A 23016-nucleotide genomic window follows, 5' to 3' on the forward strand; every position below is an offset into this window, starting at 1 on the left:
TAGCAAAATTTATATAGGAAATAGGATCCAGCTGAGCTCTCATCATGTTATCCTATGTCATGCTTCAGTGTAACTGGTGCTTTCAGGGAAGAATTTGTGTGTTCTTTGAAAGAGACAGGCAGCTGAAAACACAGGGGAAATGACTTCTAGATATCAATGGAGTCCCTTAGTACTCTGTTTCTGCTTTTGTTTCTTAATTACAGCCCCACTGTTATTTCTAGCAGTTCAGTTCTGCTAAGTGTTTGGCTGGACAGGCATTTCCCACACAGGGTAGGGTGTCTGTCAGCGCTGCTCACTCTAAGTGCTGTATCCAGCACAGTGCAGCTTCCTCTCTGGGAACAACTTAGCACCTTCCATGCAGGTATTCACAAAACCTGGCTGTGAGCAAGGCCAAGTTATGCCTAATGATCCCTCTAAGGTCAGCTAAGTCTTGGTGATTAGCAGCATAGACGATCAGCAGCACGGCTCAAGGCTGCTGTTGGAGGGATGAGGGTTGGGCCATCTCTACTTTATATTCCAAGGCTGTGAGTGAGCAAGGAAACTCCCATTCTCTTTCACAAACTCCTTTTTTCTTTGGCAATCCCCTTCTCCTCCCATCACTGCCCCAGCTAAGAGAAGCCAGTATTTAACCTGCCCAGCCTGTCTGAAGCTTATTGCAGGACAGTGTCTTGCCACACATGTCTATCAGCTGTGCGGGCAGTTGGCTCATAACCGGCTGTGTCTCTCTTGTCAAACTGACATGGATTTGCAGTTTTGTCCAAAGGTGGCAATTAATGGGAACAGCACAAACTATTGCTATTTATATCTTTTTCACAAGCAGACCTGCTGATTATATCCTAGAGTCATGGAATGGTTTGGGCTGGAAGGGACCTTAAAGATCATCTAGTTCCAGCCTTGGAGATGCATAAAACCCAACTGAAAATGGCCATGAGCAACCTGCTCTTTCTAACCATTCTTAGAGCAGGACTAGATTATGTCTTAAGATTTCTTCTGTCCTCAATGATTATGTGAGTCTCTATAGTTATTATACAGTAATTTATTTGCATATTTGAGAGTAATGATAAAGTTGTGTCTGTATTAGTCAGAGGGTGAAATGTTCCCATGCTTACAGTTTAAATTGTCACCAAATAGGAATAGGCAAAAGAATGTGCTCACAGTGACTGGTAGTGGTTTTGTTATGGTACAAAATTTCAGTCTTGGATAGTATTAATTCCATAATTTTGTGACTGCCTTATTGATCTGTTTAATGAAAAGTTCTTGTAGCTTGTTCAAATGTATAAAATATATGACACAAGAAAACCTATTTTTAGACCTGGTTAAAAATACCAGTGGATGTGGCTATGTGCTGGTGTTTAATGTATTTGGTGACAAGCTAATACACATGGCTGGCAATGATGGGACCATGGCAGCCCAAGAATAACACTTTGGAGTCATATTAACTATTTCCATGAAGACATCAGCTTAGTGCTCAGCAGCAATAAAGGGAAAAATTATTAGGAGTGGAGTAGAGAATAAAGCCAAGGAGATGTCTGTGCAGCTGGTGGGTGTTTCTGTAGTGCTACCAGGACTTCAGTCCTGTGTGCAGCTCTGGTCTTCATCACTCAGACATGACACTGGCAAGGGTTCAGGAAGGAATGGCAAAGATGATCAAAAGCATGGAGAGGCATCCAAACATGGGGTGACTGACTATGTAGGGACTCTTTAGTGTGAAAAAGATAGAATTCAGGGGAATATAGCCACAGTCTGCAAAATTATGCATAATGCTGGAAGAATGAGTAGGTGGAGCCTGACTGTTCACAGTTTCTGCCAGTATCAGAATTTTTGGCCATCAAATACAGTCAGTAAGATTTCAGAGCAAACATAAGGTGATGAATCTTCATGCAGTAGGTGAGAAACACATGGAACTCCTTGTCAAAGAGTGTGTAATGGATTAGGTTTACATGGGGACCGGGCAAGTACATTAAAAAAAAGTCTAAGAATTTCTTGTTAGACAAACCACCTTAGTCTCAGGAGATGCACTGGCATAGAAAGCTTGAAAGCAGAAGGCTCTTACCCTGTGATCATTCTTCCATAGTTGTGTCTGCAAATGAATCCAGATATTAGAGTAGGGGGGCTGGTGTGAATCAATACAGCCTGATGAATTGTGCCTTTGCTTAGCCTTTTAGAGGCAAACCCCCTGGAGATGTGCAGAGCTGGATAGTATTGCAGTAATTGCACACCTGAATAGTAGCTCCATTTCAGTGTTAGAAAGTTCCATGTAGCTTTTGAAAGGTTGGGCTTTCTCCAGTTTCTGTAACAGATTACAAGTTACAAGGAGAGAACCAGCTAAGTCCCCCTGCTTTGCATAGTTTGAGTATATTTTTCTTCTTTTTCTATGAAATCAGGACTTCTTAGAACAAGTGTCACTACATTATCTTAAAGCCGAAAAGGGTATACTGGTGCCTAATCATTTCTTCTGGCTCGTCGTGAAAGAGGAAAGTGAAGGAACTAGTTGAGGTAGTTGAGCCTCCCTGCATTTGCTCATGGGGAATTCAGAAAGCAAAGTACAGCCCTTAATGGCTAAAGGCAGCAAATGTAGAATGCAGTGCTATAAAGAATCTGCATAAAAAGTTTTCATTCAGAGCATGTATTTATAAAGGTATTTTTTAAAGTTGAAGTTCTGTGTTGTTTAGAAACCATGTTTTACTGTTGCACTTTGTAAGAGCTGAGTTGTGGAATAAGTTTTACTGTCATGACAGAAATAGTCTTCAAGTATACTAAGTATCTATCTCTAAGGCAAAAAATGTTCCTTGACTAAGGTTCCTTGATAATTTTGAACTCCAGCAGTCAGTTAATTCCCAGCTCCACTAGGGAGTTGCTGTCTAACCTTCAGAAGGATTTCTAAGTCGGTAGTGAGCATCAAGACTGCTTGACTTTGGTGTTGTGTTCACTTCTTTTTCCTGGCTGTCTGGGAAACCCAGGTCTGGCAGCGTAGCTAACAGGCAGTCTCGGTCACTCAGTGATGTCTTGTCAGGTCAGTCGTACAAAATACAGTCTAAATATGGTCCTCCAAATCTCTCCTCCCTGTTTTGAAAGAAAAGAAGTGGTGCTTTTTCCTTCCCGTCATTCATCTTCTAACCTTTATGGTTCCTGGGACAAGAACTGCCTTTTGCTCTGTTTCTTAATTGGCTGATACATGGCTATATATTCCTAAATCATGCAAGATGTGTGATTATAGTGTAAATGAGGGACATCTAGTTAGAAATAAACCCGTCCAAGCTAATTTTGGTGTAGCAGTTGGGATAATTTAAGGACTCAAGAAAGCACCTAGAATTCCATCAGGAGAAGGATTTGCTGATGCTGGAATCAGGGAGGGAGAATGATTTTGAGCTGGTAGGCACACAGCTAGAGAAAACAGAAGGAGGTTTTTAGGCTGCAAAGGCGGGTTAGGAGGGAAAACAGGGCATACAGAGACTTTCTTTAAAGAAAGGAGGACTATTCTGCAGGTCCAGAGTGACTGGGAGTTCACGGCAGATCTACGTAATGATTAGTTGAATTCCTTATTTCCCTCCTCTCTGCTTATAAACTAAAGTCCTGTAAAAGAAAATGTTGAAAGGAAGGATGTTCATTTTATTCACCTACCTTAGAAAATTAAGAGTCCACTTGCCTTTCTATAAAGGCTTCTCTATTTTCCTTAAATAAATACAAACAGCAAACATTTTATATATAGTTTTCAACTTCCTGGGTTTTCACTAGTTTTTAGGTTTTTCAGCTTCAGACAACTGATCAGGAGGGAAGGAAATGGTGGTAAAAAATAGGAGAATTAAACTTCATGAGGCTTAATGGACTGAGAATCATGGAAGTTCAATCTGGTCAAAAAGCCTGTCTCTACCACCAGAATATGTATGTTTCAGGGAAATTCCAAGGCTGATGTAATCATTTTGGAACCTTTTGATCATCACCATTAACTCATCATCTTTTTTTTTCCTCCCCCTTTTAATCTGATGGAGGACATTTGTAGCACTGACTCTTCAAGAGGAGAGGAGTGAAAGCTCCTTAACTTCAGGAACTTTGGCCATTAATAAGCCACAGGTCAAACTAAAATATCAGACATTTCATTTTTATGCCATCTTGTTGCTCATCATTGTTTTATAGCCCTTAACTGGCAAAGACTTCTTCCTAATTGCCTTTTATTTTTACAAGGCACTGCAGAACTACTTATGACAGCATTTCCAAATTTACGGAGCTTGAAAGCTTGAAAGCAAGTCATATTAGTGGATCTCAAATCCTATTAAACATCATCAGCAGTTTTAAGAAAACTGACTTATTTTTAAATTTATTTTGTTTTAGTTACTGCAAGTTGTTATTCATAACATGAAAGGTATTCAGACCACTGTGCATTTTGCATAAAACTAGGCAGACTTTTTAGTTTGAAATTTCAGGAATTACAAAGTGTCCTTGTGGTGAAAGGTGGAACCGATATTTGTTTCTTAGTGAATGCAGAAGAGGTAATTACAGAAACATGACTACAAAATATCCAAATGTAGAAGAGTGTCACTATGGATAGACCATTTGGTACGAAGCTTGGCTGGCTGCTGACCTGCAGTTTCTGTAATTTTTAGCTGATGAAGCTGTTCTGTTCTCCCACTATCTGGTTGCTTTCTCATCACATTTCTTTTTATCCTTATTAACTTAATTTTAAAAAATAATCCATAAAGCTGGTAATAAAGAAATCCTTATCCCGTTAAGCCAGTTGCTATTGGTTTTACAGTGTTTTTAATTGAGTTAGTTGTATGCAATTCCACCTTTTTTTATTAGAGGTTCAGAAAATGGTCTGAAGGTGTTGGGTAAAAGATAGTTGGGATAAACAAACCAGTAATGTCTCAGACTTCAGGTATATAGTGCAGTGACCTCATAGTTTCATACCCGTCAAACTTGGAATGAGCAGGGAGTTGATTTTTCAAGACCCTTGGAATACAGCAGAATGAAATCATAGTGAAAGTGATTTTGCTGTTATTTTCTGTAAGGTATTTTGTAACAAGAAGGAGTGAGAAAAGACAACCACAAGACATGACTTTTAAATTCAAATCTTACGCAACTGCAGTGTGTGACTTTTGGCATAATTTTTGAAGTGCTAAAGCAATAAGAGCTTCAGGGACGTGACAGCTTTGAAAAACAAGGCCAGCGCTCTTTGTGCCACAGCATGCTTTTGTCTACAGAATATGAATAATAATGTGTTTTAACTCACGGGGACCTTCTATAGAAATTATTTTTCTCTGCTGTGAGAAGCCCCAGATATTAAAATATTGCAAAAAATTTCCTTTGTCTCTCTTTCCACTTCTGTAATAGTGTATTCTGGAAGAGGGAAACTTGACTGTTACCAGTTTGAGTGACCTTCAGACTATAAGCTCATTCTTGCTCTCATTTTTCTGACATAACTGTCAACTCACCATACTGAGCACAACCCCATTCTGTTTGAGAACAAATATGGCATTAATCTAAATATTTTAAAGGGAAAATTTCTCTTGAAATGCATCTTTCTGTCCTTGTAGATTAACTGGCTTGGCATAACATGTATTACCATAAAGAAGGTAAGGGTATTTATAACTAAGATTGCAGTAGCTGACTTGTGAATATGTTATGCTGGAAGGGGGAGGAGGATCAAAAGGTAGAACAGAGAGAAGAAAACTTAGACAAAAGACAGGGAAGAATGGTGTATAAATATATAGGACAGGTTAAATACATAAAGATTTCAATGGCAAACTTTCTCTTCATTATAGTCTGCAGCTTTCCTGATTTAGGAGGACAGGGCATAAGGCTGTGTTATTACAGACAGTCTCCATTCATCACAGGTAACTGATTATGCTACATGTTTAGCTGAACATGTATGGTCTCAATGAGACTGCCTAAATTTAACTGAGGACTTCTCACTGATAAAGGATTTGGAAGGAATTGTACACTCAAAATGAAAGCCAAGAAGAAGTTGAGATACTCATCATATTGAAAACATAAGTTTGAGCATAAGATGTCACTGTGCAACCCTTCTTGATGTTTCTGAGAACTTTGTCCTGTGGGCAGACTTACAGGAGAATCAGTGAGACAGTGTCGCTCTGCAGTGTCACACACAGCAGAGCGACAAAACAATCAGTGCTATTGCTGATCTCAGAACAATGTGAACAATCCTGTAGTACAGACTTTAACTCATGCAGATTGTATGAATAGAATGAGGAGCAGAGAAGGTAATTCCAGTTTTCAGAAGCAGGTAACCTTGACTAAGTAAATGTTATTCTTTTTTATTTTAATGAATCAGACCAACACCTAGATAAAAGCATCACAGGAAAAAGGACTCAATTTTGGAATATATCGCTCTAAAATTATCCAAGTAATGAAAAGATTCTGACTTGTTTTAGTTCTATTGGTTAACTACTGATTGCAAATCAAAATAATGTAAAAATGCTCTAATCATTCATTTCATTAGTTCTCAAGTCTTTCATATGTTGTTGTAGCATGAATTAGATCAAGGTCTTAGGTTTCTGAAAAAATTCTTCCCCCTTTGGGAAGCTATCGTTGTGACTTTTTTCTTGTGAATTGAAAAGCCTTCTCTTGTAAAGCATTAATCTTCTCATATTTCCTTTTGTAAGAGCTCCAAAAGTACCTGTGCTGTCAGTAACTACCAAGGCTCTTGTCACCTCCCTCACCACCTTGATGGATGGTCCTTAAAGGCAATAATGTCATTTGTCTAGAGTGACTTTGGTACTCTGCATAAATATATGTAGTAGGAGAATGTCACAGAGCTAAAAAGTGACATGTGTACACAATGGTCCCATGGGACAAATTAGTCCTAAAGGTTCCTGCATGCCATTTCTCTTAAGAGGATTTACAGGACATGGAGGTTAATGTGCTGGGAGAAGCTGTAGAATAGATTTGAGATGCGGTGCAGCACTACCGTGTAGTGTAAGTGTTTTTGTGGTGTCCTGGTTTCAGCTGGAACAGAGTCAGTTTTTGTAGTAATAGTACAGTGCTGTGTTTTGGATTTAGGATGAGAATAATGTTAATAACACACTGATGTTTCAGTTGTTGCCAAGTAGTCTTTATGCTAAGACAAGGACTTTTCATCTTTACATGCCCTGCCAGTGGGAAGGCTGGAAGGCATAAGGAGTTGGGAAGGACAGAGCCAGATCAGCTGACTCCAACTGGTCATAGGGATATTCTATAGCATATGGCATCATGTTCAGTGCATAAACTATGAGGAAAGCTGGCCAGGAGCCGCTGCTCAGGAACTGGCTGGGCATTGGTTGGCAAGTGTGAGCCGATTGCATTGTACATCACTTGTTTTGCATATTCTAATTATTTTTATGATTACAACCATGATTATAATTTCTTCCCTTGTCTGTCCTAATAAACTGTCTCTGTCTCAACCCGTGAGTTTTCTTGGTTTTACTCTTCTGTTTCTCTCCCCCATCCCACCATGGGGGGAGTGAGCGAGCAGCTGTGTGGGGCTTGGTTGCTGTCTGAGGTTGAACCATGCCACATGGAAAAATGAACAAAGTCATATGGTGAAAAGAAAATACATCTGCCTGGGAAATTTGCCATAGCGTGGGGGGAAAAAAAAAGTTGCCTTTAACTAAAACAAGATCTAGTAGGAAAACTGTTCAGGCCAATTTCAGATGCCATAACTTGGCTGCTTTTGCTCCAGTACTGGCCAGCCCTGTCACATTACTATTCAAAATATTTTCAAGATCACTGCTTGCTGAATTGAGTCCTGGAGTGCAACCAGGTGGCCTTGATAAATGTGAAAGGGCAGCAGCACAATAATAAGTCACAGAGTAGGAGATAGAGATGGAATATGGCTCTCTGCCTGGGTGATATCCATCTCAGATAGAACAATGTGGCGGGACATATCTGCACATTCACTGGGATGTGTTTTGTCTGTCCCGGAGAGTCATAGATCCTTACCAAGATCTGAGAAACCAGCTTCACTCACCTACCTGTAATGTGTTATTGTGCAGCATTGAAATAAGAGCATGTCTCTCCATGTCTTACATCGCTGTCACACCTGGTTACAGGCCCTCAGAAATAAATCAGCTGTGCCACTGCAAAGACAGATCCTTAATCATGGTGTCTTGCACCATGTTCTAGAGATTAAAATCCTCAAGTCATGGAAAGAAGTGCTGTCACTCAGTGTTTGCCATTGTAAGCTTCCTCCTATTTCTCCACCAGGCACACACAAAGGCTGTTGTTTGAGTGGAGGCTTTTGTAAAGGATGCCTGGAAATGCATCGGTAGCTTGGGTTGTGTGGGGAGATTACTGAAGCAGAGGTGGAGGTTAATGTGCTGGCTCTGAAACATGAGGGGATATTTTACATTGGTGAAAACTTTCTGTAGCCTTTCAGTTCTCATCCTTTGGCTTTTGAAGATGGTAATGTATCATCTTTAAGGCTCATAGGGTCTATGTACAGCCTATTGCCATGTACCAGAAGACAAAAAAAAAAAAAAAAAAAGAAAAAAAAAAGAAGAAAAAAAAAAGAAAAGCAAATTCCTCCATCTTCCTAAAATTTCAAGCAGAGGTCAAGAAGTAGCGTATTGGCAAGCTTTTCCTCAATACTGTGAGAAGGCTGTTTCCTGAAAGGTGCTCATTGGATTTAACTTTCATCTTTACAGCATTGCATTTATTGCATTTATTTTTGTTGGCCACATCTGCTCTTTGTCCTAGTTAGGTACAGGAAGACTAATTTACATTTTGAAGATGTGAGAAGAATTTTGGAGATAGGAGTGCTTATTTCTTTCAGAATTGAATATAAAGAGGTGTAGAAATAAAGGAACAAAGATAAGCTCCTCTTTCTTCACTGGCAGATCCTGGTATTTTATCCAAGATGTTTGCAATACATCTTAGCCAGCTGAGAAAAGCCTCAGGTGTGAGACAGCTGACCTTTAAAACTGAGGCCTTAACAAGAGAGTTTTCCTTATGAAGTAACTGTGCTTTTTTCAAGGTATTACAACTTTATGAAGTGTGGTTCTGATGGGTTTCTTTCCACTTTAGAGGCCACATAGCAGAATTGTATCCAAATTAATGGAGTTTAGTTTTGATGACAGAATATTGCATAAAACTAAGTGTTTTTTTGTCCTGTAATTTCCTTATCCATAAACTTGGTGTTAGAGGATATTTTAAGATACATGGGAATCTGAGATGAGGAGGACTACACTTAACCTCAGGTTCAGTTTCCAGAATGAAAAATTTCATGGAAGAGAGTTAGTTTGGAGAAATCCATGGTACAGCTGCCACACACACCATAGGCTACAAAATGTGGTTTAGCAAAAGAAGGCTAATACCTGTAGCTGAAGACTTTCAGCCACAATTATAAAGTATTGAAGGAAGGGTAGGAGGTGGAAAAGGCATCGGTTCTGTGCCACTGTAGGACAGATTAAAATTGCAGGTGATGGAAGGAAAGAAGGAAACAGGGCATGTCCCATGCTATGGAGATCTACTAAAGGAATTTGATCTGGGCGGAAATCCTATTCTATCCCTGAATCTGGGTTAAAGGAATTTGATCTGGGTGGAAATCCTATTCTATCCCTGAATCTGGGTATCATGTGAATTTTGAGAAGGTTTCTGTCTTTCATGACTGGCAAATTTGGACTGATAGAAGGTCCTACAGATCCTACTTGACTTACTGTGTTTAACCACCTCTAGAGAAATGCATAAGAGAAAGGCAGCTATGCAAACTACAACAACCCCTTCATGTGGTGGTCAGTGAAATTAAGTTACAAAAGCTTTGCCTCCTGCAGAAAATCCTATCATGCAGTTTTTGAAATAGATAACAATGACAGAAAAGAAATCCAGTCTTCCAACCATCCTTAAAAACATCAAGTCAGTTATTGAAGGATTTGTACTGCAGTTTAATTTATATGAATTAATTAATCTAAGTTTGTTTCGACTACTGTGATCCTTTAGTGGCTGGTGAATCCTTAGGGGTTCCTCCTTTCTGTTTAGACTAGGCTCTTCAAGGCAGAGACTTTTTATGGCTGGCTGTGCATGATACCCAGAAGACCTTAGAAACTTACAGGCACTACTAGAATTCAGTACTGAATGAAAAAAAAAAGGCATTTTAAAATATTAGAAGGTTTTATAGGAAACAGTGATTTTTAGTCCCTCTATGCTTAGTTTTGTCCTCTGCTAAATATTTCTGGAGGAGAGAATTCACTGATATTACTGCTTGCTTACTTGTGGCCTGAACGTATAATGCAGAGTCACAGTCTGGGTTTGTTTTTTTTCTTTTTTTTTTCTTTTTTTTTTTCCTTTGTCCTGACAGAAAGATTTCGGGATTTACTGCTTCTGCATTCAAATCAAGATACAGAGATTCTGCCCATCTTTCAGCAGAGACGCTATCCCAAGTAAGTAAGATTGCCTTCTTGGGAGAAATAAAATCTTTATCTGTTTGCAGCAAGGGAGAGTAAAGCATTTATAGCACTGTACATGCTTTTGGTGCAGAATCCTTAGGCAGAGCTGTCAGGGAGCCACGCGAGCACTGATCTCTGCAGTCTTTTGAGTGGTGTCAAGGAGAAGCAGACACGCACTGCAAGCATGCTCCACTGTCAGTGGGGGAGGTGGTGCTGGTGGTGGAGCACAGATGTTGAGTCACCTGGATCAGTGTCTGATGGAACTTTGTTTCTCTGTTGACACAGGTAGATGTTTTATCAGGCTAATCCCCACTCTTGTCTTCTGGGATTCTGTCATTAATGGTGATAGATTCCCTTAAATTTTAACAGGCTTTCCTCTGAAAGCCTTCAAACACTAGGAAACATTTTTTTTCTCTGCCTTTTTCGGGGGTATATGTTCACCTATATCCCTAAAGGGATTGAAAGAGTAGTGTTGAGTGTTAAGGAGGTCTTGAATGTATTGTGTATCCTGGACGATACCTCTTGTGAGTGAAACAATAAAAGCTCTTTGCTGTTTTATTGACTAGAAGAAACAGTCACTTTCAGCTTGAACAGAGGCAGTGAAGGGGAAAGAAGAAGACATGGTCCTTACATTAACCCTGACCAGAATGAGCAATGAAAGGATGCTAGTGCAGGGTGGACAGAAGGAGGAGATGGAAGAAAGAATGTATGTAGACAGTTCTTCAATGATGATGGAAACAAGCACAGTTAAGTATTTTAGTTATTATTGTTATGAGGTTTCTGAAATAGATAAGAAGTCAGTGAGGCTAGGTGTTAAATCTCTTTAAATCTTATAATAACATTTTTTTTAAGAACAGACAATTAGAGAGGCTGAGTGCTAAAAGACAGTCACCTCCTCACTGTGAATACTTGAAAATACAACCACTCAAGGATGAAATCCTGATTCTGAAAATAGTGAAGTTTTGCTTTGACTTCAAGGGAGACACAGTTTTGTCGCCCTAAATTTCTTGTTTGCATTGTCCATTGTCTGGAATACTGTAGAGGTACAATATATGAAATAGTGGAAGGCACCTTATGTGTATGGATTGATCTTCTTGTTTCATTAGGATTTCTATGAATTATTACTTTTCTCCTCATCCTTTGGAACCCTGGCAGTACTATGCTTTGCTTGGCTTAGATGATTTCATTTTTGATATGGACACTGTCAGACTGGTCTGAGAAACCAGTTTGTTGTCCTTCCTCAAAGAACAGACTTATCTTTGTATAAATCATTCCTAAGATGTTTGACTTTCCATTTCATTACATTCAATTTATTGCTAGCATTCTTGGCAAAAAGTGTACTAACAATATTACACAATGTCAGATTCATGGGCAAATGAGTTGTCTGTTGTCTTCTGACAGAGGATGCGTTCAACTCTTCAAAGATCACAGGGAAAATAGCTTGTATGGAGCTCTACTGCTGTTTGAAGTTATAGTGGCCTTGCATCACAAAAAGGATACATATTTTCAGCCATGTTACTTGGGAAGATTGACTGATACCTCTAACATACAAAAGTCAGACAAATTTTGGCACCTAACCAAAAAGAAGTTTGCGTATGTTCTTAAAAGCAATAGATTCTTGTTTATAGCATCATTAATTGATGCAAATTTGCTCTCCTGTTGCAGAAATTTATCATATATTACCACTCATTTAGAGACTGGTTGAACACTATCAACATATCCAGATTTCCCTAAGGGTTGTCTTTTGAGCAAGGTACTTGTGTTCAGCAAAGTAGAAAACCTGTTTTATCTTCCTAATATATTTTGTCTTATTCCCATATAATTTTTTCACCTTTCCTATTCTAATTTTCATGGAAGGATCAGTTAACAGAAATTAAGGTAATGAAGAGACAGATCTCATAAATCAGTGTCCCTTCATTGACTTCAGCTGAGCAATGGCTGGTTGTACTCTACATTAGGATCTGAGTAGAAAGACCATTTTAATGAGATGTTGTCACAGGGCACAAACTGGAGCTTGTCATGATTAAAGAAATCCAAAGAATATTGAAGGTTAAAAATAGAAGAGAATTTTTAGTAGTGACTTAACTGAATAGTTTGACTAAGGAGGGCTTAGTAGGTAGAAAGGATAAAAGTTTTCACATATTTAAGAGACAAATGTCCAAAGGAAGGAGATTAGATAGGAGGATGTTCAGCACCACTCAGGATATTCAGAATCATTGCAATAAATATTAAAGGTTAAATGGGCAAACTATAATCCATCAACTTTTGGAAGAAATAGAAACCTTGGTGTTCTTGCTTGAATTATGTTCTTGTTCATTTATTACATTAGGACCTGAACTCTTTCCCAGGTAACAGCAGGATAATTTTGAGTGCATGTTGTTCTCAGAGGTGTCTATGCACTGAAATGGCTGGAAGAAGTTTTCTAAAATATGCATGGACATTAAGTTTTCTAGAATATGCTGAATTTTCTGGGGTAAATGTGTCAAAGAAACATGCTTTGCCCTCCTAGTTGATGGAAAAATGTGGTATCTTTTTATTTTTCTTGTGTTTGCCTGAGTCTATTTGGACAGCCTTGGCTTTGGACAGCCATGGAGCCAATACCTGCTCTGGCAAGCAAAGGAGACTACAGAGAGGCCTGATCTTACAAAGATCAAGTCTTATAAAGCCACACTGCACATAACCTGGACTTTTTCATGTACCACTGTGTGCCCACATGGCATCATGAGCACCAGTTCTCACTGTGGTCTGTGGACTGGGAGGCAGTGCTCTGCCAGCTGGTGGGACAACACCCACACAGCCAGCCCAGTCTGCAGTGTTTGTCCTCTCACTTTTCTTCATGGGGTTGCAGAGCAGAAGGAGCTTGGCTCTATCTTATGCTTCAGTCTTATGCCTAGAGTAGAGTTTTTAATGAAACACACCGCACTGCATGTAGTTACGTGTTACAGAACTAGAAAGAGCAGTCTAATCAGGCAAGTCTTTTTGATACTTCAAGTGATTAATGTGTTTCAGGAATCAGATGTGACCAAACCCCCTTTTCCACCTCATCCGGAAACTGACCTGTCCACTAAGAGAAATATTTTGAGGGGAAAACCTGTTTCTTTGCTGACATGAAGCCATTACTATGTCCACAAGGATTCCCATTCCTGAAACTAAGAATGAACCTGCAGCTATGGGCAACCAAATGGGTTGGGGTGCATAGCTGCTGCTAAGTGTAGCCACCTCGGAGAACCCTCTGCATGCAAAGCAAATGACAGACATATCTGCAGTTTTGTCCCGCTCTCCCTCACTCCACAAGCCTGCTGAAGTCACTGAGGGGAGTTACACCAACACAATCAGGTCTGTCGTCAAACCAAATTTTGTCCAACAAATTAAGATTTGTTAATCTTAAGATTTGTTAATCTTAATTTGTTCATTTGTTTAATTCTGACTCCTTACTTTTCAAGTGAGGATTATGGCCCCTGTATCTCCCTTTAAGGGTTTCACATTTAATACATTTCTGCAGGAGCTCTTCTCATGTTGGTATCCACTTCATGCTTTCATTCCTACATAATTTTTTTTCACTGTTTCACTCATACAATGCAAGAATTGCTAAAGTGCAGCAAAGACTGCACAGGATTTCTCCTGAAGAAGGCACTATGCTCATTAATTTGGCTGCAGGGTCCAGCATGTGATAGGGTGCTTGGTAGTAGCAGGGGCTTAGGTTGCTCCATCCCTGCTGACTCCACTCTGCTCCTGACTGCCTGTGCTGCGTGCACAAGGGAAGGATATGCAATTGCCTTGAAGTGCTGGAGAGAAGTGCCACTTGTGGCTGGGCCTGATAATGTCAAAAGAAAAAAGCAAACCCAAAAGAAAAGAACGGTAAGGGATGTGATAAAAGAAGTGTGAGAGTGAGAAATTAGGTTGATGGGTGAATAAGGCAGGAGACAGGCTGACACGGCACAAAACAGCATTTAAAGAGGGATGTGCCAGAAATGCTACTGGCATTACAGGTTTTTAGCCGTTTTTTTTCTGTCTAGAAGTAACTTGACAGTTCAGCCGTACTTTATATTTTCAACTTAGTGCTGAAATCCTCATATAAATATGTCGTTTTTTTAGAGGGATTATTTACTTATTTTTTTCCCCTTCAGAAATATTTATGGTCTTCTTTTATCTTCTGTGGGTCTGATAAAAAAGTTTTTGGGTGATTCACAGATTTTAAGAACAGAAGGAGTGCTTATGTTCCAGCTAATTTGAGTCCCTTCTTTACATAAGCCATAAAGCATTACTGATAATCCCTGCAGCAAGTTTTTCATTCAGCCAGAGAAGGAATTTAGAATCAAATTGAGATGTTAAAAACTGGAAAACTCACAAGCCTTTAGATCATCTTGTTTCAGTTGTCATTTACTTCACCTGTGATAATTTTTTTTTACTTCAGTTTCCAGTTTCTGCCATCTCACTGTACCATTTTCTGCTGAAGAAGTAAGTCCTGTACCATCTGAAATGACACCTTCATACAAAAGGGGGAAGGTCAATTTAAAACTTGCCCTTCTCTTGAACAAAATAAATAATAATTTCTTGCAGTGTAAGGCTTGCTAAACAGGTCTCTCTCCCAAGATTTTAAAATCTCTCAAAAGTTTTCCCACTTATTTTTAAAATAAAGTAAAATAAACAAACAAACAAAAAAAGGCAGGAATGAAGAAAAACAAAATTTTGGTGACTGTTTCCATAATGTGTACATAGAGAAATAACAGCACTTATTTATAGTCAAATAGGGAGACAATCTAAACTCATAAATTTGACTGTATAAGAAATAAATCTTATTATTTAAATAGAATGGCAAAGTCTTGAATTTTGGGGGAAAAAAGTGAACTTAGAACCTAGCAGGTATGATGAAATAATATTCCAAATGCATTTACTTTCCATAAGTCATAAAGTTACAAACCATTCTTCCGCATATATTCACAGTAAATTAAGGTAGTCTTCTTGTGTATGCACAAAAATGCTGGTAATTTTCACATCATGAAAAATCCCAGAAAATACAGGTGCCCTCCCTAAACAATTGTGTCTTTTAGTTCCCAATTTTTTATTTTAATGATAATGGATCTGTAATGGATCTGTGGCAATTTCCTACAGCTTGAGATCTGAGCCACGAAACAGATAAAATTTCATAAATAATACCCCAGGAATAAAACTTACGTCTTATTTGCAGCTGTCTTGAGAACATTTTTCTTTATAGAGGAAAATAATTTGTGTCTAACTCAAGAAAGTAGTGAGATATGGCTGCTGGAAGTGATGCTTCTCAGTCAGTGCATCCACTGAGATTCTCTTGAATCACAGATTGAAATGAGCACGAGAGCAGCTAGCAGAGCATGGCCTAGAAACCCAGTTCAGTTTGCATTAGAAACAAAGGCAACATCTTCCCTGATGTTTTTCAAGGGGAAAAATCGTGACCTATGTGTTCATCGCTGAATCTTCATTGCAAAGGCAAAGAGATTTTTAGTTTTAAAAAGAGGTGGAGAACTTTTAAGGAGTGGTTTTCTATTAAAGGCTTCCTGTGAATGCTTTACAAAAGATGTCCTCTTGTTACAGAGGAAAAACTGAGGCATGGGACTCTGATGTGAGTTACCAGCATCATCCAGGATCAGTTCTCCCTGGGATAAGACCAGAAATAGAAATCAGGTCTTCCACACTCCTTTCAGTTGTGTGCAGTTGGCTCTCTCATCTGAAATAACATCTATCCTGTTTTCCACTGCAAAAACATGTGCCCTGCTGGCCCATATTGCTGAAATCAGATGGGAATGTGCCAAATGAAGGAGCCTTTCAGAAGTACCCACATAAGCACTTTAAATGCTTTGTGTAGCATTGTACATGAAGCATGGAAATTACTGGTTTTGAAATGCTCCAAGATTTATTTCAAAATGCAGGCTAGAAGCAAACTATCTCACCATCAGTCTGTGTTCTGAGAAACCTGAGTTTCAGAGAATTTTGATGACTTGATTAAGAAAGAGACTTCAATGACTTGATTAAAAAAAGAGACCTGGTTAAGGAATCTGGAATGACCTTTAGAAGAAGTTCAAGCTGTTTGAGAAACATATTTTTAGGAAGTTGGGATTTTGTCTCTTTTTTTTAATTTTTTTTTTTTAATTTTTAATGTGGCTTTTCGCAGTGAGAACATCGTAGTCTGTAGAGTTTACAAACCAGTGCAAGGCTGAGCTCCATAACAATAAAACCTTCTTTTTAAGTAAAGTCCATTTGCCTGTCATTAGGGGGTTTTACGAAATGGAAAGAACAGTATCAATGGAGTAGCTGGCAGGTGTTCATTAAAAAGGGCAATCATGTTATAGGAGTAAAAATGCAAGTATTGGATCTAATTTTTTTTGAAATTGAAATGAAAACAGAAAGAAAGAAGACAGTAATTCGCACTGTGCTTTACATATTTGAGCTCAGATTCTACAAAGAATTCATGTGGACCTATCCAGATAATATCAAACGGGACCAAGTCAGTATCTTGAAATATTAGGACTACACTTTAAACTAACATATGGGTCATAAATTCCTCAAGACATAGGCTATATTTGTTCAGAGTACCAGTACAGTACTGAAGTAACTTGCAAAATAAAGACACTTTTGTTCTGTTTCCAGTAGCCTCGAGTTCATGTAACAACAGCACAGAGTGAACCAGTTCCCTGAAAGTCAAGGAGAATTTTGCTGCTAACTTCAACAGGGCTCAGACCTGAAATCTAAGGCACAAGTATAAATCTTTCTAGGTAGAAAGATGTGGGGGGGAAAAAAAGAAGATATTTGTGCAGCAACATACGTGCAAAATTGAAGCTCCATGTGTGTATGTATTCTCTTTTAAGTAGCAAGCATTCTAGATGCTACTTGAACGTGCCTGTTTATCATAGCATAATTGTGGCTCATTAGGAGGCATGAACTGTTCCATGCAAAACATTGTGATAATCCCAGTTAAGCATGGGAAATGGCTGACTGAGAATAAAAGATGATTAAACCTTTCACAGCTTTTGGGAGATTAAATCATTGCTTTGTTCAAAGTGAATGGGGTAAGACAAATCATTAGAGCTGGTTTTCATTTGGCTGTCTGGGAGTATGAGCATGATACTGGTTCTTGATAGAGCTTGCCAATTAATTGATACATGCATATCTACTACTCAACAGCATCATGAGCCTGTGGGGAATTTTCTGCCACCAGATATCTTGAGGGGTGTTTTTTTAAAACAACTCAAACAGAAGTTATAGTAGTTTGATGCTGAAAGTATTAGTGAGGTTCTTTGATTCATTATGTAAGACAGTTAAAATGATCCCTTCTGCCCTTATATCCAATTTTATCATAGTTTCAAAAATAATGGCTTATATGAGTTTAAAAAAAGTAGTTTCACAATTACCATAGTTACAGAAATCCAAGCACCAGGCTCTGGGAAAGAAGAGAAACATGTACTAAGGAATTTTGGTTGTTGACAGTAGTAATTTCCTCCTGGATGAAGCAGTCCTGTGCAGCCTGCTCCAGGCAGGGATTGAACTAGATGACCTTCAGAGGTCCCTTCCAACTCTAACCAGTCTATGGTTCTGTGGTTCCATGTGACTGCATAAAAGAGGGTAGCATCATTCATTCACTCCTATACGCCTACCTGCACATTAGCATTTTTATTTTTGGCCTCATTCTTTCAGTGAGAGACCCCAAGGCTGTTTTCTTTCATAGAAACTGTTAAAGGAGGCAACATCTTTGATTGGTGTTTTGTTAGTAAGTCTTGGTGGAAAAGGGAGAAAAGAAAGATTCCAGCTATAATAAAGGGCAAAATGGACAATGTTATGCCCCTAAACATTTGGAAGAAAAAGAAAAAGCTGCCATCCTTTGTGTTTCATGTTAGACATAACCCATAAATGTACTTCCTGGTGTTTAACAGTGGTAGAAATTTATCAACACTCATTGCAGTTCTGGCCATTTGCCAAATAGGTTTGAATATGCAGGTAAACTGTCAGATAAGTATTTTGTGTGTACCACGAATGTCTCTTCATGCTGTAATACTGCAGAGGGGAGGAAAACACAAACATTCAAGACAAAGGAGACTGTTAGTGTTCTAGTTCTGCATAAAATGGGCAAGGATGGTTTGTTCTTTTGAGGACATGAGACTGGGTTTAAGTTTTAGGAGACTTTTGGTGCATGGCACCAGTGGAGTGGTTTAATTCTGAGTGTCAGGCTCTTTAATGTATATGTGAGGGAGACACTTCACATTTCTTTTTCATGAAACATGTTGGCCTTTAAACTCTTGGTGATAATCAGAGGCAGCAACAGGCCCATGTTGATCTAACAGCCATTCCCCATCTCTTCAGAGAAATATATAGGAGACCTAGGCTGTGGGATGCCAAGAGGACCACCCTGAATTGAGCATCCCCAAATATACACGTCAGGCCCATTTCATGGAGGAAGCTGTCTCAACATCTGGGCTGGGCTAGAGCTTAGCTCAGAACTATGAAGCTGTAAAAATTGGCAGTGGGGGAAAAGCTGTCTCATCCTATAGTGTTATTGTAGATGTTAATTACCCTCAGTCATGAGGACAGGAGTTGGCTGCTGGTTGATAGTGCCCAGTGGGCCAAGCCTAGCCCCAAGGAAACTTCTTCTGTGACCTTGTCAAGTGGTTTGAAAGAATCACAAGTGCTTTTGAATGGCCAGACAGCTAGCAGCTGGAAAACATTGTTAGCAGCTGCAGGACTGCAACAGCCCATGATATTAGCTGCCAAATCCTTTCTGATTGTTGCCTAATCAGCTGGCTGAGATGGCTCACAAGCAGAGTTGGAGACTAAAATAGATAAGTCCAAACACAAAAGCTGTTTAAATAGAAGATATGTACTGATTTGTTGGATGGCGAAGATAAATTTGGTGGTATTCAGAGTTCCTGGTTGTTGTTTTTTTAATAGAAGAATCTTGTGGGTTACAGGTTTGCAGAAAATTATTAGTCTAAGCATTTGCACCTAATGTGAGGCATCACGTGTGTCAAGTGGGGTGATTAATTATGCATTTCTGTTGTATCAAGAATGTGGTGACATTTTTTCTTTCCTTAAAGCAATGAGAGAAGGTGTATTATAGACACCAACCAGAAGGAAAAGATATTAAAATAAATTGCTTTAGAGCCTAATAATTTTAATATAATACTTTGCTTTATGTCTTAATTATCCATTGCTGTCAAGGTATCTTTATAAAACAAGGTTTAAATTAAATTTGTGTGGGGTTGAAAGTCAGGTGGAATCAAACTCTCATTTAAAATCAAACATTTAAAACTTTGTCATTCCCCTGGGATCTTCTATAAAGCAAAATTGCTTCCTACTCCAAAAACCCCCACAGCATCAGGGTCAGTCCTTTTACCTCAAGTCTGCTTCACCAGTATGGAAATGAGATCCATATTACAAGTGTTCTCTGTATCCTCTCTGGTTTCAAAAAATACTCAAAAGTGTCTTATGAAAGCAAAATGCTTGAGAATTTCCAAGGTCTTGTTTTCCCTCTGCATGGTGCATTATGATGTTACATAAAGATACTATAGCTTTGTATTTCCATTCACTGTATACTGTGTCTTCAAGATTAAAATAGGTTTTCTATGTAGTGTTGGTGATTTCTAATATTCTTCAGGTTAAATTAGTTCCTCTTTTAGACAAATCACCTGAAGATTGAATATTTTTAATATATTGAACCAGTTCTGAAACTCTTACAATCTATTAAATTATTATTTTATTTGCATGGATAGCTGAAATTTACTAAACAATATTTAAAATGCAGACATGCGTTTGCGGTGATTTCTTCAAAATGAAGGTATTTGCATCCCTTCTCAAAAGCCTTTTGAAAGCTATTTTTACTTTTTTTTTTTTCCTGTACCTTATTTCCTAACATTGTTAGGGAAAATACAGCAATGGAAGTGGCTGTTAACAATTTCTCCATCACGTGGTACTCTTACCAGAACAAGCAAAGAAATGGTGGCAGAACTGAGCCGTCTATTTTCCTGTGCTTCAACTTGGACAAAGCAAATCATGTAGCTGTAATGTTATCTTGTGAAGGAGTCACAAACCTGATGTTCTGGCTGTTTGAGCATTGTGAAGATGAAACTCTGTGATCTTAATAATACACCAGGAGTATCTCCTGTCACTGAAATTTTCAAGGGAACCATCTCTAGTATTTCAGCATGTCACTCCATGAGTAAGAGTTTCAAGTGCGTTGGAGAGATCCCACACACTTTGCTCAAATCTAGGAAGCTGGCACTTCATTGAAGGTAGTATAAGGTAAACTCTGGAGTTGTGAACTGAACCCAGGCTTTCCACAATTTTTTAGTATAAGTTGGAAGAAAGACTAGAAAGTACCAAAATCTATTTATTAGGATGATGCAGTGAGCAATTCAGTGTCTGTGCCAGTGTTTCTAAGTGCTGCTGTCCTGAAGGATCACTGCTGGTCTGTAACCAGTGTAATAGTCATTGGTTACATATTTAAGTTATGCAGAGTGAAATGCTGTGCTGCTTTCCATCCAGAAAGAGCAGACTTTCTGTGAAGGGCAGTTGTTACATGCCAGCCTCTCTGTCAACCCTGTTTTGTTTCAAGGAGACAACATGAAATTCTGCATCAACTCACATATGTCAAACATGGCTGCTGAAGTGAAGCAAAAGAAGAAAAACTCTACTATAGTTTGTTTTCTGAATAGTGGGAAGAAGGGAAGGGAAGGGAAGGGAAGGGAAGGGAAGGGAAGGGAAGGGAAGGGAAGGGAAGGGAAGGGAAGGGAAGGGAAGGGAAGGGAAGGGAAGGGAAGGGAAGGGAAGGGAAGGGAAGGGAAGGGAAGGGAAGGGAAGGGAAGGGAAGGGAAGGGAAGGGAAGGGAAGGGAAGGGAAGGGAAGGGAAGGGAAGGGAAGGGAAAGGAAGGGAAAGGAAGGGAAAGGAAGGGAAAGGAAGGGAAAGTCAGATGTAACTTTCTGTTTTGTGCACAGTCCATATATTACATGAGGAAAGATTCCTTCAAAAGAACAGATTTACCTTGTGGGATCAGCAGAGCAAAATGTAATTAGCTTGTTCAGTGACACATGCTGTAATGAGACCCTCTGGGCACCGCTCTTCTGTGACAGGCAAGCAATGTTGGTGTTGATGGACAACCTCATCTCCCTCTGTTTTGTACTAGGAAGGAGGGCTGAAGGAATGCTTTGTTCATTTATTTTTGAATTGCTGTGTCCTGATGAGAAAACAGGCCAAGTTCAGCATATGCAAGTCTTCTTTCATGTATGATTCCATAAGCACTTGAGCATCTTAATTCCAAGGTCTAAGTGCAGCAGAAGGGTTGTCCCTGGAGCTCAGGCCCTACTTCCCTCTTTTCACAGTCAACACAAGCTGAGATGGGAACTTTCCTAGCTTTCACTGCTCCATCGGTAGCTGTGCCTCGCTGTCTGAGAGCATAGTTAGTGTGTATCTGTGTATATTTTGCCTTTCTGTTGTTAGATGGCAGTACTGGATATGTAATGGTTGTTGGTTAACTTTTTTTACTGGTGCATATTTGCACTACAATTAAGGAATCCACTTTAAAGAAGCCATGCAAACAGGAGCTATCAAAATTTGATCTGTCTCTCACAAGTAATTTGATAGCAAAATAGAGCAGGTTGGCTGCAGGCAGCTCTTAAGAGCACCAGTGGAATTTAAGAAATCAATTTATGTCTGCATTGGCTATTCCAGCTGTTTGTGGTTGGAGGCACCCCCTCACCGAATTAACTTTCTTTTTAGTTATTTGGTCCTGTACTCAAGATTCTGGCAATTATGAGCCAATTAAGTTTAGCTTGTTTCGTTGTTTGATCCTTATGATATCCTGCAAGAAGACTCATGACTGAGATATTTAGCATCTATTAATAAACCAAAAATGTCTCAATTTTGCAGAGTCTGGGGTCTGTTTATCTCTGTACTGAAGGTTCCTTGAAGAATGAAATTTCAAGGGAAATTATCATTAAAACTGCTTCATAGAAAAATATATATGAAAAGGAAGTCTAAGTCATGTATGGTTTTATTGTCATTGGGCCACTTGTGTTAAACCCCGCCCCGGGCACTCAGGTATTTGAACACTGTCATCTAAGGTTAGCTAAACTGATGAAATAGGATTAGCAAGAAGATAACAAGGATGTTATCTTTGTTACACAGTCATCTTTACCCTTTCTTTTATTTGTTTGCCTTGGCAAGGCTGCTCCAATGAGACATGAAGCTATTGCTTACCCTTTTTTAAACTGTCAGGTCAGATCTGAACATGAAAGCCATCAGCTGGACAGATAGAAACCATAAAACAACAAATATCTAGAAACACTCCTTTGTGTAATGTTGTATTCCCTTCCTTTTATTTGCTCATTAAAGATTGTGATCCGTTTATTGATGAGATTTATGACCACCATTATAGGGTATTTATGGGCCTCAGAAAATTTAATGAAGTCATTTTTGCAATGCTTGTCTCTGTCTGAGAAATATAACCATTTCTGTCTAACAGGTACATACTGTCACACAGTGTCAAGCTGACTTGCCCAGGTTCTCCTAAGAAAGGTATGACAGAGACTGGGTCCATCCCAGCATGGCACCTAAGCTGCTGCATTCCTCCTTTGTCTTTTTTGCTCTTTGTAAAGTTCCTGCACTAAGCGGGAAGTACCT

General features: G+C 39.1%; 1 protein-coding gene across 3 annotated transcripts in view; it reads left to right on the forward strand.

Moving 5' to 3' along the window:
* NOX4 (NADPH oxidase 4) overlaps positions 1-23016 on the forward strand; it is a 102286-nt gene that overhangs the window by 51941 nt on the left and 27329 nt on the right. For all 3 annotated transcript variants that reach the window (XM_068181551.1, XM_068181552.1, XM_068181553.1), the window contains one exon: positions 10289-10370. In XM_068181551.1, the coding sequence (XP_068037652.1) occupies positions 10289-10370 (82 nt within the window). The remainder of the gene's footprint in view (positions 1-10288; positions 10371-23016) is intronic.

This window comes from Anomalospiza imberbis, chromosome 2, assembly GCF_031753505.1.
Source record: "Anomalospiza imberbis isolate Cuckoo-Finch-1a 21T00152 chromosome 2, ASM3175350v1, whole genome shotgun sequence".
NCBI classification, from domain to species: domain Eukaryota; kingdom Metazoa; phylum Chordata; class Aves; order Passeriformes; family Viduidae; genus Anomalospiza; species Anomalospiza imberbis.